This window comes from Natrix helvetica (genome assembly GCF_964273705.1).
Source record: "Natrix helvetica genome assembly, chromosome: 2".
Classification (NCBI taxonomy): Eukaryota; Metazoa; Chordata; class Lepidosauria; order Squamata; family Natricidae; genus Natrix; species Natrix helvetica.
Genome location: NC_138552.1, coordinates 210,786,687 through 210,805,108, shown reverse-complemented (window position 1 = coordinate 210,805,108; position 18,422 = coordinate 210,786,687). Strand labels below are relative to the sequence as shown.

The 18,422-nt window shown below is 38.8% G+C and overlaps 1 protein-coding gene across 1 annotated transcript in view; it reads right to left on the bottom strand.

The window, feature by feature from the left end:
• Window positions 1–11,409: 11,409 nt before the first annotated feature.
• TULP4 (TUB like protein 4) overlaps window positions 11,410–18,422 on the bottom strand; it is a 100,273-nt gene continuing 93,260 nt past the window's right edge. The window contains exons 14-15 of the mRNA XM_081940214.1: window positions 14,051–16,677; window positions 11,410–12,114 (exon numbers count right to left, since the gene is read on the bottom strand). Of these exons, the coding sequence (XP_081796340.1) occupies window positions 11,998–12,114; window positions 14,051–16,677 (2,744 nt within the window). The 3' untranslated portion in view covers window positions 11,410–11,997. The remainder of the gene's footprint in view (window positions 12,115–14,050; window positions 16,678–18,422) is intronic.

The window sequence follows — 18,422 nt, the reverse complement described above, 5'->3', positions numbered from 1 at the left end:
GCTAACCTTTCGCTCTTTCTTCAAGCTTTGGAAGCCTTAGGATTCCCGAACTTGGCAGAATTATGGGGGAGGGAAATCAGCACCAAGGATAGCGCCGAGGAATCCTGTCTCAGCGCGGACGCAACGGACCTTCCTGGGCGTTAAGAGTCAAGGGGAGGACGCCCTTGTTTGCCTCCCCCCCCCCCCCCAAATCTCTTGAAACCCAGCCACACGAGAATTAACCTCCCATCGCAGCCTTTTCAGTCGGTTGTTGATGGTTTCGTGTTTGTTCTTCAGTCCTTGCTTGTTTTACCCAAAGAAATGTAGTTTGTGCTGTTACTGTTAACTGGGTTAGTGCCTTCCTGCAATTTTCCAGAATTTAGGTGGAAAAGACTAGGATTGACAGATTAATTAGCTATGTAACTTTAAACTGAGCTCTTGGTAATGACCTGAGGTAAGAATCTCCCTCTCCACCTCTCTCCAACAATAATTTATAACCTTTCTGAGGGGAGTATTGTAATCGTATTAGTAATAATAATTATTAGTAATCACCCACCTCCTGCTCATTGTCTTCCATCGTTCTATTTCATTTAACTCGCCAAACACAATTGGTTTTGGGGTTGGGGCTGGTTTTTTGAGATTTTCTCATATCTCATATCCAAAATATAGAAGCTTTTTCTGCCGATTGGTGCTTCAAAGAAGTGTGTGGGTGCACTTTTAAGTCAATCTGTTAACTGCCTGGACAAGTCTCTGCAGTTTTCTTAGCAAGATTTCTGAACTGGTTTGCCTTCACTTTAAATCATCTTGCTTTTCCATTGTCCACCTTGATTTAGCTCATCTTATGTGTTTCTCCCCCTTTGGAAAAAAAAAAAAAGACTTCCAGATCATATGTCATATCAATACGCCTGTATGGCTCTATTCTTCTTTATAAGATCTTATGGGAACTTTTATTCCATAAGGAATTAGTGTCATGGCTCAGTTTGTTTTCACATTCATTTGCAGTACTTCCACTAATATTTTACAATCTGTAGACCACAGAACAGTGATGGCGAACCTTTTCGGCACTGAGTGCCGAAAAGGGAGTGAGCGCACACGCATGTGGCACCAAGTGTCAAAAAGGAAACACTTCACGTGGGTGTGCGCACTTTGTGTGGGCACACACATTTATCTGGTGTCCATGACCAGGAAGAGGAGCTGCCCAGGGAGCATGCATGTGCCTGAAACTGTATTTCCAGTTTCCAACACACACTTGTGTGCCAGCCAGCAAGTCTTCCAGTTACTGCCGCGCATGCACACATGCTGATCAGCTGGTCGGTGCGCATGCTCACACTGGCAAACAGAAAACCAGGTCTTCCTATTTCCGGCACTACTGCATGCACAAAGGCCAGCTGACCATCGTTTGCACATGCGCACCAGGAACCCAGAAGAGGAACGGGCGATGCTGTGCATGCCAGACGACATGCCATATTTTGACAAATGGCCAGTTGTCTCTGAACCTTACTGTCTATTGGACAGAGTTCTTGAATATGGTCCTGTTGCTCTAGAAACCCATTTGTAAAGGAATCCAATATAATTTTTCAGTATTGTTATCTCTTAACGTCATTTCTTTTTAATAGATCACCTCTTATTACTCCTTAGTATCACTACACTGGCTATTTATTTTCCTGTAATTTATAATTTAAATAATTTATTTTCTTAAAATCATTTTTGATTCTTGCATTTTGTTGTCGTATTCATTGACATTTTAAAATGTCTTTTCTTGACATTTGTTGCTTGACATGGGAAGTGAATGTTCTATAATTATATCTTTTGGGATCTTTCCATAACTCCCTGATTTCCTTTTGCCTGTATACTGAATGTGCTATGCGGATCTTATTTTTTGAGTGTTAATGCACTACAAGCCACATCTATAGCTGGCGCATCTATTCTTTATTGATCTGAATTTCACCCATATATTTGACAGCTGTGATTCACAGTTTGTTCCACAATCTGCATCATGCAGTGTTATATATGAACGGACTGCACTTTTTCATCTTACATTTCCTATCACAGGTAGGTTGACTTAGGATTGCCATAGAGCCCAAAATTTCCACTGCTAGGCAAAACAGATGTTAATTGAGTTTTGTCCCATTTTATGACCTTTCTTGCCACAGTTAAGGGAATCACCACAATTGTTAAGTTAGTAACATGGTTGTTAAGTAAATCTGGATTTCTCATTGACTTTGCTTATCAGAAGGTTGCAAAAGTGGATCACAGGGCCTTGGGAACATGGCAACCTAATTAAACACATGACAGTTGCCGAGTGTCCAAATTTTGATTACGTGACCATGGGGATGCTGCAACAGTCATAAGTGTGGGGAAAAAATCATGTCGTTTTTTCTGTGTTGTAATTTCAAATGGTCACTAAATGAATGGTTTGTGTAAGTTGACTACCTGTACACAGTTGATTTTATCCAGCTTGCTTGTTTTAAGGTCATTGAATGCTGAACAAATAACAGATTTTCATGCATATTGCCAGGCCTCTTAATTTCTAATGCGAAACGTCCAATTTTTATTATATGTATTCCTAACTGTATTGATTATATTCCTGTTAAATTTTGCATTTTAGATACCTTTTGATCATACGTTAATTAAAGGTGAACTTACAATCTGTACTTTACAAGTACTGTAGTCCTCAACTTATGACCACAATTGAGCCCCAAATGTATGTTGCTGAGAAATTTGTTACATGAGCTTTATCCCGTTTTACGACTGTTCTTGACACATTTGTGAAGTGAATCACTGCAGTTCTTAAATTAGTAACATGGTTGTTAAGTGAATCTGGTTTTCCTCCCACAACTCCAGGACACTGCAACTGTCATAAATGTGAGTCAGTTGCAAACATCCAAATGTAAATCACATGGCTATGGGGATGCTGCAAGGGTCATAAGTGTGAAAAAGTCACTTTTTTCAGTGCTGTTGTAATTTTGGTTACTAAATTAATTGTTATAAATCAAGGATTATCTGTAATCCATCTTATATTTTCTATAATATTGCATAGCATTTATTTTTGTACGGCTTTAGTTTTATTTTATTTTTTTATAGATATTCTTAACTGCCATCTTTTCAATGCCAGCTGCCAAAAGTCTTTGTTTGATTGCAATGGCATAGAAATGTTGGAGTTTAGTTATAACAAAACTTACTTAGAAAGAAAATCTGTTACAAAAATTATTTTTCCCCTTAGAACAGTTTCTAGAAGTTTTACTTCTGACAAGTCCTGAAAGAAAATGTTTATTATTACTTACAAGTTTCTTTGAAATGGTAGTCTTAGATATGCTTGAATTATTCAATAATTTGCCTCTTTTGAACAATACTCATTACAAACATGTTTGGGAGAAATTGCAATAGTATTTGAACATGTTGAAATTTGGAAACAAGGAATCTCTTTGTCCAATTCCATCACAAACACTTTCACTTTTCATATTTATTATTTGGGTTTTTGCGATATTCTTAGATTTAATTCAGGATTGATTCTCTTCTGGGTCTTATTTTTGGTGAGAAAATCAAATAAAGTTAGCATTTATGCTAAGGCTTTTTATATCACAAACAAAACATACAACAAGGTGATCCTTCACTTGCTATTAATTTTTTAGGAGTAGGTGTCAAGTTTCAATTCCTTGACATTAAACCTGATTTTAAAAGAAGGAATATAGAATTAATATTGGCTTAGGAGCTAAGAATTTGCAGGGTTACAACTCACTGTAAGAGAAGGAAACTGGCTGTTATCCAAAATTTGATTATGACAGATTATCATTATAAAATTTCTAAGTTGAAATTTTGCAGAGGTGTCATCATGTCTAACCAGTGGGGAGGTTAGAATGGGCCATGGAAGTCCATTTAAGTCATTAGGAGTAACTAGGTAGTGTAAATATTCAAACTTTTCAATCCAACTTAAAGCATTGGAAGATGAAGATAAGCTGCTGAATAAGAGGCAAAACCACATCAGAGATTCTCTAGCTTGCAAAAAATTTAATAAGCAACACCTGGACAATTCTTACAGTTTCAAATCATCAAGGATATTAGGGCCACCAATCCAATCTCAATCATGTAGACAATCAAAAGTTGGAACAAATCACATTATTGAAAGGAAACCACTTAATGCTTTCTAGGTACCTTCTCCACAATCTATTACACAGAGCACATAACAGGAGAGGCAAATCAGGGCACGGTTCATAATTACAATGAAAATCAGATCTGAATGGAAGTTTTTTTTCAAAAATGAACCAATTATTTCAAAGGGCTATTTAAAAACATCATAGGTGCAGCAATCAGAGAAATGTATCGATTTATCTGCCGAACTGAGAGTGTCATGCAAGTTACGCATGTTTTGGAAACTTACATTATCCAAGCACATACCTTTGTAAAAACATGGAGAAAACTGAACCCCAAGATGAAGCAAAACAAAGGGAAAAAACCACAAAACCCCTGTTCCTCAAATAACAACACAAAAAGAAACAAAGCAGATAAATTCAAAAACATTTATCAAAATTAAAGTACCCGAATTATGCATTTTTATTAACAAATGCATTTTTCAATAAAGACCATGGTGCCTCAACCAAACTATATCCCCATGCAATTCTGTAATACAAAAGTTGTATCTACAGAGAACAGCAAGTTTTAAAAATTCTTCACCACAAAGAAGAGGGGAAGAACAAATCTGGGGAGAGGGTGGACACAAAGTGGAGAGAGAGAGGATAATTTGAAGAGCCTCCCAACTCTTCAATAAATTTCAGTCAGGGGTTAGTTGCATATAATGTATTTGTTTAGAAAGCCCAAGCTGTATCTATACTTAGACCTGAATCAGATTCTATTCCCTCTGTACTCCTGTATTATTTGGAAATAGTAGGCAATAAAGGCCCACAACTGCAACATGGAAAGCTGTCGTTAAAATTACCTGTTTTAATGGTTCAGTTTTTCCAATTGTATTTTGAAACATTTGACTTGAAAAATTCTTGTTACACCGTTGAATTTCTAACTAGCTCTATTGCTATAACAAGCAGGGACCATCAGCTGAATTTCACTGGCTGCTTCTTAGTTTTGAGTGCCCGCTGGATAAAAGTTTTGCTACAAGAAGGAAAGACAACTATAGTAGTACATTGGTCCTAAAGAGCTGGAAGGAACAGAAGAATGGTTGGAAGCCAACAACCATTTCTCTTGTCTATCATATTCCTTTCTCTCATAGGAGCCACCTAATACAAAAACCGATTCTGAGGTTATTTTCTTTCTTTCTTTCTTTAAATTTATAGATGCACATGAGAACTGGGGTGTTGTTGTTTTTAATGTGTGCAACCAAACACTAAGAACAGGACAGACAAAATACTCTGCTGCTTCACTTGTCTATGATTACCTGCCATGCCATTAAAAGATTATTGGCCAACAAAGGTCTGTATTTACATAAATAATGGAAAAAATCTTGATAGAGAAAATGAGCAATGGCCAACCATGCAGGCATGTTACATTATGCCTAAATCTCCCTAGGTAATTGGCAAAGGTGACCACTAATTGCATGCTTGATAATTATCTCACTGCTGGAATGATTCAATCAAGTTTAAAGGCATTTTCCCCAAACTCCCAAAGAATATCTTGTATATGCAGATCTTGATTATCAAAGAAGGAACAAGGAAAGGCCACAGGTCTTAATGTATATTTTACCGCTGCAGGAGATTACAAATACTTTCTCTGAAGGGGGCAGGATTTATTTATTTTATACTTTATGCGTATCCTTTCTTATTCAAAATCCACATATAGTACAGCATAAGATTATTATCTAGGCAAGATTTTATTCAGCAATGCTTAGATTTATTAATGTTTGTGTCAAGTGCCTTCAAAATGTACCCAGCCAGCTTGCTATTCAATCCGATGAGAGGTTTTATTGTAACACTACCATAACTCATTATTATAAATAAAATGACTCAAAATCACTTAATTTTGAGTAAAGTCTTGAATCCAGTGGTGCATAGAACTACCAAAGTTACTCAAAGAAGCCTAAGAGTTACGCTTAGTGCTGAAGGATCGCCTCTACTATAGTATTTCCTTACCAATACGTATTTGGTCTTTCCAGTTTCACAAACACAACAAAAGCAATCACACCAAAATACTTCTAATTTTTGTACATTTTCAAAAGACTTCCCTTCCAATAAAATATTTGTGGTAAAACTCAAGATTCTATATTCTCATGGAAATGTATAAATACTATATAAAATATATGAAAAAGGATATTTTTTCAGTTTTTTTAACCCCGCCTTTATTATTTGTATAAATAACCCAAGATGGCAAACATATCTAATATTCCTTCCTCCTTCTATTTTCCCCATAACAACTCTGTGAGGAGATTTGGGCTGTGAGAATGTGTGACCGGCCCCAAGTCACCCAGCCGGCTTTTATGCCTCATACAAGACTAGAACTCACAGTCTCCTGGTTTCCAATCTGGTGCCTTATCCACTAGACAAAATAAAGTGGAGGAAATAATGTTAGGTAGAGTTAAAAAGAAATTATAAGGCTTGTATCAGTCCAAAAAAAAATATTGAATGCCTTGTATAAACCTGTTTTCTTTTTCAGCTACTTTATATGTAGTATCAAACCTTTGCTGTTAATAATTTACTTTCCAGTCATTGTTGTTTTTTGTTTTCTTTCTTAAACATCAACTCATAGAACACTTAATATTCCTGCATTTGCTTTTCTTTATTCATTTGGGATGGGAGTTGGGGGTTTCCAGAAATTAGATTGGATCATAGTTAATATGACTCATTATATAGTTAAAACAAAGTAGTCTGGTGAGCCCTTTTGTCATTCATTAAGTCCTAATGGTCTTATTTATCCATGGCATTATTTCAAGTAGCACTGTAAGTCTGACTAACTAGATTTTGTCCTTCCTACAAGCCCTAAGGGTGATCCTAGTTCAAAATTACTGTGGGACATTAACAAGTGGCTACTATAAGTTACGTAGTACCCAAGATCAGATTTAGAACACTTATCAAGTACTGTGAATGAATGTCAAATGCAATTTGCTGGTCATATCTTAGTCATGCCTAAAGACTGGCATCCAAAAATTGCACATTGGATACCTCCTAGACCTAGAAGAAAGATGAAACAAAGCCAGCCTCGGAAAACCTAGTGCCAAACATTTAAGGAAGATTTTAAGATTATTAATGTCTCTTGGGATGAAGCTAAAGATGCTGAAAACGATCGAAGTGGCTGGAAATTAATTACTGCCCAATGTGCTCTGCATAGGACCTGATGATGATGATGATGATGACGACGACTCAAAATGTCAAATGCTGACACAAGCTCTGAACATGCCAATTCTTGTTTCTGGATTTTGTGTCTGTCTATCTGTCTATCTAATCCATCCATCCATCCTATTTCTAAACTACCCATCTCCCTCAGAGAAGGGCTCTGAGCACTGTGTTTGTTGTATTTTGTATGAAGCTATAGGTTTCCATGATGAAAAGTATTATAATACCAAATCCCACAAGTCAAGAGCCTTCAGAAATGGAGCAGCATATAAAATAATATACACATTATCAAGCTTTATATAAATAAAAACAATCATTTCCAATTAACGGTTTCTTTTAGGCCTAAATCCTCAATTTCACACTGTAAACCAAAATATACTTTAATTATATTTGTTCATTAGGCATTTCTTCAAACCAAGGAGTGTTGGAGGCAATATCCAAATGCAGCAATGCTGAAGAGATTTCTTAGAGGGCAATGGCCATTATCAGTAAATCCAAATGAGAGGGTGTTCAAAATAGTCTCAGAATATAATGGAGAACTTTACTGCAAATATCAGTTGTTAAATCTTTCTCAGCAATTTCTTCAGGGGCAAATCATTATTTCTATACCTTGGCAACTTTAAGATGTGTGAACGATTCCCAGAAATCCCCAGCCAGAACATTTATTAGAGAATTCTTGAATTCCACATACCATAAAATTGCTTAGGTTGGGAGACGCTGCCTTAGATTGAGAATATTTAGACATGGAAAGATCTTCTAGGGAAAAAAGCTATTTACGCTATTGGAGAATAGAAAATTGCAGCAGTTTGCTAAGGGGAGATGGTTGAGCAGAAGAAATCAATTTTATTTTTTGGGTGGCACTCCCAAAATGTGCAAACAGCCAAGGAAAAGGAGTCTTACTGTTTAGGACAATTAAAACAAAACAGTATGTAACTCTTGTTTTAGGCATAATGCATTACATGTACGTGGATCAAAAATCTCTGAGAATCTCTTTCAATGTCACTGCATCTCTGCCCTATCAAAGCTTCTTTCCAGCTTATCATTAATCTGTTCAAGTCATCAAAAATTACCCATCTCTCCTCTGGAATTAGAACTGAGTAAGAATCCAACAAATGAGAGTGGAGGACAGCAAAGAAATGAATTCTGCAGCTTTCCAACTCCTATTGGATTAGGTCTTTCATTCTTAACTGCTGGTCCTGTTTACTGATTGATATGATTTGGATTCCAATAGTGTTGGACACACCACAGGTTTCTGTCTAACCTCTATATCAGTGGTGGCGAACCTATGGCACGCGTGCCAGAGGTGCCACACAGAGTCCTCTCTGTGGGCACGCGCACCATCTCCCCAGCTGTTTTGGGTCTTTGCTATGTATGTGCTTGTGTCTCCTGCTGGCCAGCTGGTCTTCGGGTCTCTGCTGCACATGGGGGGGGGGCAGCATGCACCTGCAGCTTGCAGTTTGGCCACACGTGCGCACTTTGGGCACTCAGTGCCTAAAAGGTTCACCATCACTGCTCTATATTGTTTATGAGGACTGACTTATTCTTCCCCAAATAGCAGGGGGGTGGGGGTGGGGATCCAGAATTCAGGAAACAAAATTGTTCTTACACCAAAATCTGTTGCCAAGATGGTATTTTCCTATTAATAAAATGTGTGCTTTGCAATTGGTGTTATTCAGAGTTATGAATTTAAAAAGATAGACTTTCTACATTAGATATCATAAAAAGGTGTCTGGCGGATATAGCAAGAGCTGCCTTCTAAAATATTTTTTATATGACTCAGAAGCCTGATTAAAAATCTCTTGTCCAAGAACAACCATCATCTGATCTACCAGACATCTAACAAAAATGTAGCTTTTAGAAAAGACATATAAATCCTCTTGATTGGTCAGAACCAGAGTTGCTGTTTCCTTCATTTCTTTCTCAGACTTACTTCTGAGCTTTGGACAACTTGAGACATAACATTGAGCAGGTGAAACCTTTATTCTTCAATAAAGTTATCTCTTTGGATGTTTTGCTCAAAGAATGCAGCTACTCTTGGGTCCCGAAGAGCTGCTCCCCAGAATTAGAGGATCCCTTTCACCAGGGACCTGTAGCAGAAAGAGGAAATGGGCAATGGGCAAATGTTCCTCTGGGTCAAGAAGAAGGGACAGTCTGAGCCTTCCAAGCCAAAAAAGCCAATTTCCGGACCTTTGGACCGGAAATTCAAAACAAGAAAGGGAGGAGGGCAAAGCTGTTGGTACATGACCTGTATCTTGCAGATAAAACAAAGGTTAGGGATGCTTTGAATTCACTGTATGGGGACTAGATAACATTTTTGTTCTGCTTCTTTGTCTGATGAGTGGTTCCAATAAAGGAATATGCTTACCTCCCCCCCCCCCCCCCAAATACCTTTCCCCCAAGGACTCTGCAAATACTATGATTGTCTAGGGCTGAAAAGTACAACACGGGAACCAATTTATACTTTTGTGTTCTGTAATCATCATCCCATGTGGTTGCATTAAATAGACAAGGCAACATCCTAAGAAATGCCCCTTTAGTATAGAACTATTATTTTTGCAACTTTAAGCCTTTTCATTCTAAAATGGAAATAATTGTGGATGAAGCTTCAGAAGCTAGGGATAATGCAAAAAGTGAACAGCAATTTCAGCTCCTCCAAATTACCCATCCCCTACTTGTTCCTTTGTTAATAGAATGTGTTTCTACTAAATAATAAAAGAAGTCCACTTATGTACTTATGCTACAAGTGTGCAATTTAAAAAAATTCTAGTTGTGGGAAATATGGGACATAACATTTGGATTGCTTATGACCAAACTTGTTTCTGTATGCTTTTCCTTCTAGATAAACCTTCTGCATAAGTTATCAACAAGAAAAATGTAGTTGTTGTTTTCCTGAAATCTGCAGCATTTCATGGAAGCTGTTTTGGTTTGCACACTCAAAGCCAAGAAAATAGAAATGAGTTCATAAAACAGACATCCATACACCATCACCATCACCCCTTTTAAAACCATCTCTTTTGGAATATCTGTCATAGGTTTTGACACATTATAGACAATTTATCAAAGAGAAATAATATCTCTCGCTATCCAAAGTTAAATAAAAATACTATTACATTCTCCCTCTGCTTTGATTTTCAAATAATTTATTGGGGCACTGTCACTCCAATTTATTGCCAAATGGTCATATTCAAATTGGAAAAACAGAAAAGGGAAGTTTTCTCCAACTCTGGATTTATTTTTCAACCACCACAGATTCAGCTGAATATAAACCAGGAACCTTCTGATTTACAATTTAGCAGCCATCCTTAGTGGAATTCATACGGCAAGAATAGCAAAAGAAGAGGAAATTTACTCCAGTGTAATACACTAGCTTTGATCTTATCCTGTTAGATATCACGTTTTGCCCATAATAAGTTCAACAGTAATAACAATATTGTTTGGATTGTTAACTATCTCAGCTTGATTTCCTCCAGTGAAACCGTAAGACGAACCCTTTCTACAGTTTGCTTATGTGCATCCATTCTTAAATCTTAGCCAAATGTAGCTAAATCTAGCTATCCTTAGCTAATCTTAGCTAAATGTACCTAACCCCAGTCCAAATGCTGGCTCCTGATTGGATTTGGGTTCGCTCAAGACACCAATCTAACCTGTTGCCTATAATTCACAAAAGGTGCTCCAGTTTTTGCCAATAGTCTTCTGGATTAGTACTGCAACGTTGTGGAACTCCAATTGCTCAAAAGTTACATTTTTATTTATGTAGTTTGTAAACATTGTTAAGTGAGGACCAGAAGATGTAGCTCTTACTTAAATGCCACACCAAGTCATATGTATCCTACATTCATACAAAAATCAATACAAATATTTCAAAACAACATGTATCTGCATGCCTCATTCCCTGGCTTCCCCCCTCCCACCCCCTAGTTTTTACTGTCTGGTACAGACTCATATTCCAAATCACAGATCACAATGAAAAGGAGGGGGGGGGATCACTAGCTTCTTCAACACAGCATCATTTTCAAACTACCCCCCAAGTAATAGCTTTTCTTTTGAAGAATATTTTAGAAATTAGATATGGATTTCCAACAAATCCCCATAATGCCTATAGAGCTCAGCTATCTGGGAAGAAACACATGTTTTCAAGTATATTATAGCCTTCTTGTTCTTTTTTTTTTTTTGCTGTTATAATTAATGTAAATAATACCAACAAGTCTAAAATGAGGGGTCATGATTTCTCTGTTTTAGAAAGAACAAAACAGTGGGAAAGGAAGGAAGGAAGGAAGAAATAAGGGAGGGAGGGCAGGAGGAAGGAAGGAAGGAAAGGAAGAAAGGGAGGGCAATCTTTAAAATCCCTCTATCATCTTACATTAGCTATTTTTTGCAGCAAACACAGAAGAACCATCACAAGTCAAAAGCCACATTTTCCCAGCATAATACCAAATAGATCTCATCCTTCCCTTGCTCCGAAAAATCAGCAAAATATTGATTCAAATAAATTTAACCCCAAACCAAAAGGGTCCCCACCCCGTTCCCCCCAAGTGTTTTAAAGTTGATGCCCTCCTTCGGGCACTTGTAGACTTTTCCAGTTGCATTTCCACCTTTTCTCTCAGATTCCTTTGCACAACACTATTGGACCTCCACCCTGACATTTCCTGGGCTGGCCCTTACGAGAAAGCTCCATTGGGTGGGATGGATTTCTATTTTATTTTATTTTATTTGTAATCTCTAGGCTGTTTTTTTTTCTCTCTTTTCATTTCAGGCGCTGAGTCACATTAGCCAAAGCTACTGCAAAGGCCTGCACCGCTGAAAATGGATATTGAAAGTCCAAGATATAGGCATTGCCATCAATCCGTCCAAACTGCATGACCTGAAAGATTGGGGGAGGGGAAGAGAAGGACAAGAATAAAATTAGCGGCTGAAGAGAAAGAGTAAATAATAAGTCAGATGAATAGGAAGTTAAAGGAAGGAGCTCACAATCCTTTGCCTTCTACCAAGAATTATATTTATGTTTATTTATTAGATTGCTGTTCTTACCTGGTTTATAAGTAACTTGAGGCAGCAAACATACCTAATGCTCCTTCCTTCTCCTCTTATATCACCCCCCCCCCAAACAACAACAACACTATTGGGCTGAGAAAAAGTTATTGGCTCAAATCATCCAACTGGCTTGGAATGAAGTTCTACAAAGCAAGTTCTACATTGCTAAGACTTTCAAAGAGAACGGCAGCCATAGGAGCATTAGGTTCTTCGATGGATTCAAACAACTATTCTGGACTGAACCATGGCCTACTTACGGATTATGTCAAAACTAAACTTGCACACACTGCTAAATCATAAAACAGTGTTCACCAATCTCCAGATTGTGGGTTTCAGTTCCCAGAATTCCCCGGCCAATGTGACCTTGTGCTAAGAATTCTGGGAGTTCTATTCTACATATCGGGAAGTGGAACAATAGCAGGATTCCCATATCACATTAATCCAAAGTCAACCAAACTATGTTACTCATTTTATTTATACTCATTTGTTTTCATTTTAAATCTTGAAGCAATTTACAATAAAGTGTCCTATTTCAGTCGAGTGTGGAACTCATTTTAAAAACCAGAGGGTATGATTTCTCTCTTTTTAGAAAACAAAATACTGGATTAAGGTTGAAAACCACTTTGTGTCCGTGTTTAGGTATGTTCTATTACTTAAAAGTACATAATACAGAAGCTTTTATGAGTGAGGAAAAACAACAGTCAGAATTTCATATCATACGCTTTCTTTTTAACACTTCTGTTCACACTGTTGTTGTTTTGTAGAAGAAATGTTTATATGCCAGACTGGTGTCAAGTCTTCATTATGTAAATTATGCAATTTGCATCAGTCACATCTTGTCTTCTGTTGAGTTATTGGAAAGCTGTAAACAATTGGTTTTTTTAAAGAGACTCCTGGAAGAAGATAAAGTGTAAACTAGGAGTCACCATTATGGGTTGTGATTGGTTGTTTAATATTGCTCAGTAATCATAGTTTCCTTTGTAATTGACTTGCTCCTATGAGGGTCTGTTTGTGCATGTGAGGATGTTTTGTTATTTTAATCTACTTACTGGGGGAGAAAGGTTGCTCTTTAGAGGGGAGCAACAATAAAGATATAATATTGAGTATAAATATTATCAATAAATATGATATGAATGAAGCAAATTACATGATTTGTGTCACTTGTGTTTATGGTATGATAATGTAAGAGATGTCCTCCCAATTCCTCCCAATGCTTATCATTTCAGTGTGGTATTACTCACAAACCATACGAGTTTCTAATCATTTGGCTATTTATTTATTATTGCAAATATCCAGGGAAAATAAGCAGTTATTTTACTTTCCACTCTCTTCCTGGAACAAAACAGACTTATTTTTACGTAGTTCCAAGACTTTCAGAATACCCAAACATTGCAGGTATCTCGAAGAGAACTGTAAAAGTGGGAGATTTGTGGTCTCCAATGATTGCTAAACTATAACTTTTAGGAGCCTTAATTAGCAAGGCTAATCATGAGCAATATCTGAAGTTGAGGTACAGTTATATCTTAAAGAGCCAGAGTTTCCTTAGCCATGTTCCACACTTATTCCCATCAATACTTAAACTCGTGTCTAACTTCTGGTACAAATCTCACTCTAGTATCAGCAGTATATCTACGATGTGTGCGTGTGTGTGCGTGCGTGTGTGTCATTCTTTGCAAGGAAATAGGTGAACTGTTCAAGAGCAATCATATTAAACAAAAAAAGTGTTAAACAAAAAAAGGTTTGCCATTTTCTCTTGATTGGCTTACCTGTCTTCCTTCCAGCTCAATCTGGAAATTCTTTGCGGATTCTTGAGTCACCCTCCCTCCAAAGTCCAGCTGATAGACCTGGGTTGCCTCATTCCACAAAGGCTGTTTATTTGCCATCACGTAGACAAAGCCCTGGTTTCCCAGCCGCCCATCTTCCTTCTCGTTTGCTTTCCGACATTTAAATTCATCCAGTTCGCTGGCTGTCCTCAAGTTCCTTTTAGTTTTCCACCCCTTTTTACTCCCTTGGCTCTGATTCATCAGTTCATCCCCGCTAATAAACAATTCGGGCTCACTTTCTGAGCTGTCCTGAAATTCGTTCATCTTGTTCAGCTTTTTTGACTTCAGCTGATCTTTCTGACTCTTGAGCTTCTTCTTCTCCCTGCCCAGTCTTGGGCTGGCTATTAGGGAATTGAAGTCAGTCAATGTGGTCCTGGCCTCCTTTTTGACTTTTCCCTCTGTGATAGCCTGCATATTTCCTTCATCCGCCCGGCTATCCAGGCGCTTGCGATTCTTCTTCCCAAACTTGTCTGTCCTCTGAGAAATGGGACTTTCGGTCAAGGAGAGCACTTCTTGGAAGTTATCTGCTGTCTCTGCCATCACGTCAGAGCCCACATGACCCGGAGGCTCTACTGGTGGTGGAGACATAATGGATTTGTCCACCACAAGAAGCGCCTTGGGTGGCAGAATGTTCTGGGTACTCTGGACAGAAGGTGGGCATGTGCTATAGGAATTCCATGGATGCAAGGCCATTGGTGGCAGCTGTAAACTTGAACAAGTACTATTTCCAGGATACATGGGAGGCAAAGGGCAGTAGGAGAGGTTTGAAGGATAGGCTGGCTGAAGAACAACGGATGGCTCCTGTTGTACCATTTGGGATGAGGCCAGAGCTTCTTTGGGAGAACAGGGGACCTGCATTCCTTGAAGAGGAGGAAGTGGAGGAGGAGGGATACTATAATTTCCCAAATATGGTGCTCCAACACCATAACTCATCTGGAAAGTGGCAGTGGGACTGGTTGGAGATTTGGGGGAAACAAAGGTTGCTCGGGATATATCCAAATGTTGAGCTTGGCCAATGACTAGAGGGTTGGATTTACCAGGGTTGGGCAAAGTACTATGAGCTGTCCTTTCTTGAGGAACCCATATCTCCTCGCTCACCATAGGTTCCCACTGATAGGGAGGTGGCCTTTTTACAGCGATGTTAGGTTCTGCCATGGCTACAGGGACGTGGCGTGCTGATTTCTCCACAGGGCAGTGCTGAGAAAGAGCCTCATCCTCCATGAAGGCAGAGTTTACGTAATCGGTCCGCTCCCGAGAATTGTCAAGTGGGTTCAGTAAATTGTAAGACGATTGGGAGGCCAAAGGCGATGTACTGGCTGAGTGTGCAATGACTGAATTGTGCTGAGAGCTGCTCCCGGTGGTTACATCAGGCCTCATAGTGCTGAGGCCTGATGAGCCGCTGCTTGCGTTGATATTACTGATGTTCCCATTTCCATTGTTTGTGTTGCTGGTGCCATTGTTCGTGTTGCTGCTGCACTGGCTGCATGTGTACAGGGCAGTTGGCACTCGCTGCTGGTACTGGGCTCCCACAACATTGCTCTTCAGTTTCAGTGGGAACTGCAACGTGGCTCTCTGGCTGTCCACCAACTGAGCCATTTTCAGGGCTGCCTCCCTACTATTTCTCCGTAGTGTAGCATGGATGATGCTATTGTCCAACCTCTGTGTGATGCCCCGGCCTTGAGCTAGCTGGGCTGCAATCTCTGGATAAGGAGGTGGGTCCCCTGTTGGAATGGAGTAACGTGGAACTGTGAGCCTGTTCAAGGTGGCGCTAGTGCATGGCTGCTGAATCTTCTTCTCTGATGAAGTAATCCGTAAAGTGGCAGAACTGCCTGGCCCGGGCAGTGTGTACGTATTCTGGGCACACACCATCCGTGTTCGAGGGCGGCACACCTCCTCGACATTCCCACTGCTGTCGAAAGTGGTGATTCTCTCATAGCCAAGAGGGGTCTGGTAATGGGCAGCTGAATAGAGTGAGAAATCACCTTTTTTCAGACAGAGATCTACCGGAGGTTGTGGAGGTACTGGAGGAGGTGGCGGTGGTGGTGGAGCTGTGGTAGGAGCTGCAGGTATGGTTCCAGGGTATGGAGGAGGAGGGTTTATTTTGTTCAGTTGAATTTCTTGGGCAGTGCTGAAGACAGCTGTGTCTCCTTCAGCCACCTGGGGGATGGGACGCAGAGCCTTAGCTTTTTGGAGGTGTTCGTGATCTCTGTCCCCATCTCTGTGGTCCACAATTGCCATCTGGATGGCATTCTGGGGTGGCAAGGGTAACTGAGGAGGGACCTGGAGGATACGACCCATTTCTACTCCTCCAAAGATCACTTGGCCTGGGCTAGAGTATCTGCTTGGGATTGGATAATGGACTGCATTATCAGCCACGTGGTCTGCTGTTGCCACAGCTGTTGTCTGATTGGCGAGGACATCCAGTTGCACATTCTGATTAGCTAGCAAAGACTGCACCAACCCTATGCTCTGAGTTGGTGACATTGCTTGTGCTGAACTGTGAATAGGAGCAATTGGGATGTTTACGGTGCAAGGTGGATTGTTCTCAGGAACTCCTGATGCTCCAGTCACTGTCATATAAACACATAGTATTACATTATGGCAGTGAAGTGTTTGTTTTCAATAGATATATTAGACTTATAGAATCAGATTTCAAGTATAGTTTACAACAGCGATGTCAAACTCATGGCCCATGGGCCAGATGTGTCACGTGCTGGCCATGCCCACCCCAGTTTAGCAAAGAGGAAAGTTGTGATACATCACATGACAACAACGTGACGCCACAAATTTGACACCCCTGGTTTACACGATCTCCTATCCTTGTAGTATAGCCTTCATTGTCATTGTACAAAATAAACACAACAAAATTGGTTATTGTCATCTCTGTAATACATTTTGCTAATCTACCACTTAGCAAATACTTTGACTTACTCCCCCTTTTAATTTGCATTGTTAGTCAAACAAATGCATCTGTGTGGTATTGTCTTGTCACGAGCAGCAAATCAAATAACCATCAAATATGCTTTGCATTCATCCTGCAAAGCATGTTTACCCCCAATCACAACAAATATGGTCTAAAGGGAATCCTGATTGACTGAAATTCTGCTAAATCTTGGTGCTAACTAACTGGTTTAAAAAGGATAATGTGAATTTGCCCCAAGGAGAAGGTTAGAATTGAATATAAATAAATCCTTATTAACGATCACCTACTGTTCTTTTATAGCATGACTAAAGACGAGGAATTTGACTAGAAATGAGTAGTTTCCAGGCTCCAATGAACCATTATGCCAATAAAACAATATACCTTCTCCCCAAAGTCATAAAAGAATGGCTAACTATTTAACAACTCATAAAGCTAGGAACTAGCTTCCTAGTATTCAAACCTTGGACTGCAGACATCCATAAAGGCTTTGATTTCTATGTGCTGTCGTGGAGAAATCTATGTGTTTAAGGCTTCCATTTGTCTAATAAAGAAACTAAATTATGTTTGTGAGCCATCTGCCAAATAAGCCAACTCCTGAATAAATGCTTACGTGACTAAAGAATCAAGATTTACAGACCAGGCTGGTATGAAACCAGATAATCTATTTAGGTAAAATTAGGCTCTTTGATGTAAATTTAACAAAGTGAGTAGTCATATATTAAATTTTAATTTATATTATTAGAGCCAAGCAATTATGAAAACACAGTCATAATATAACCTGAAGATTTTAAATGTACCTATCCACCACTTTAATCTCAACTATCTTTTAAGAATAGAGTTGTACTAGAAATGAATATAAGCTACCATTAAAGACACTTGAATATAATTTGAAGAAAAAAATCTGATTTTTTTTTCTTCCTAGTTTGCGTTGCATGTTGATGAGGTCTTCAATAACGTGAAACGATGGGGTATCCAATTTACACAGCATGTAAATATTTCTTTCTATAAAATCAAGATCTCATCTGTCCTCCTAAAACCTGGGCATGAAAAAATAAGATGAACACACAAATCTCTAAAAGTTCCTGTCAATATTGTTGTTGCTTAATCTCCGGATAATTTGGCAGGAATAATATTTAATCAAGGCACATTGATTTTATCATTAAGAAATGCTATTATCTTTTCCAGGCCTGAGTAATTGTGATTGCAAATCATATTAAAACCTAGCCTCAGAAAATTTGCAAATTCGTAAATGATGTAATCCTAATGGGGATGATTAAATTCCCAGTTCCTAAAATGGCTGTTAAGTTCCCAAAAGTCCTAATTAGCAATGGTGAGATCTCATTGGAATCCAGCTTATGCATAAATAATAACCAAGTCAATTAATTAACAGCA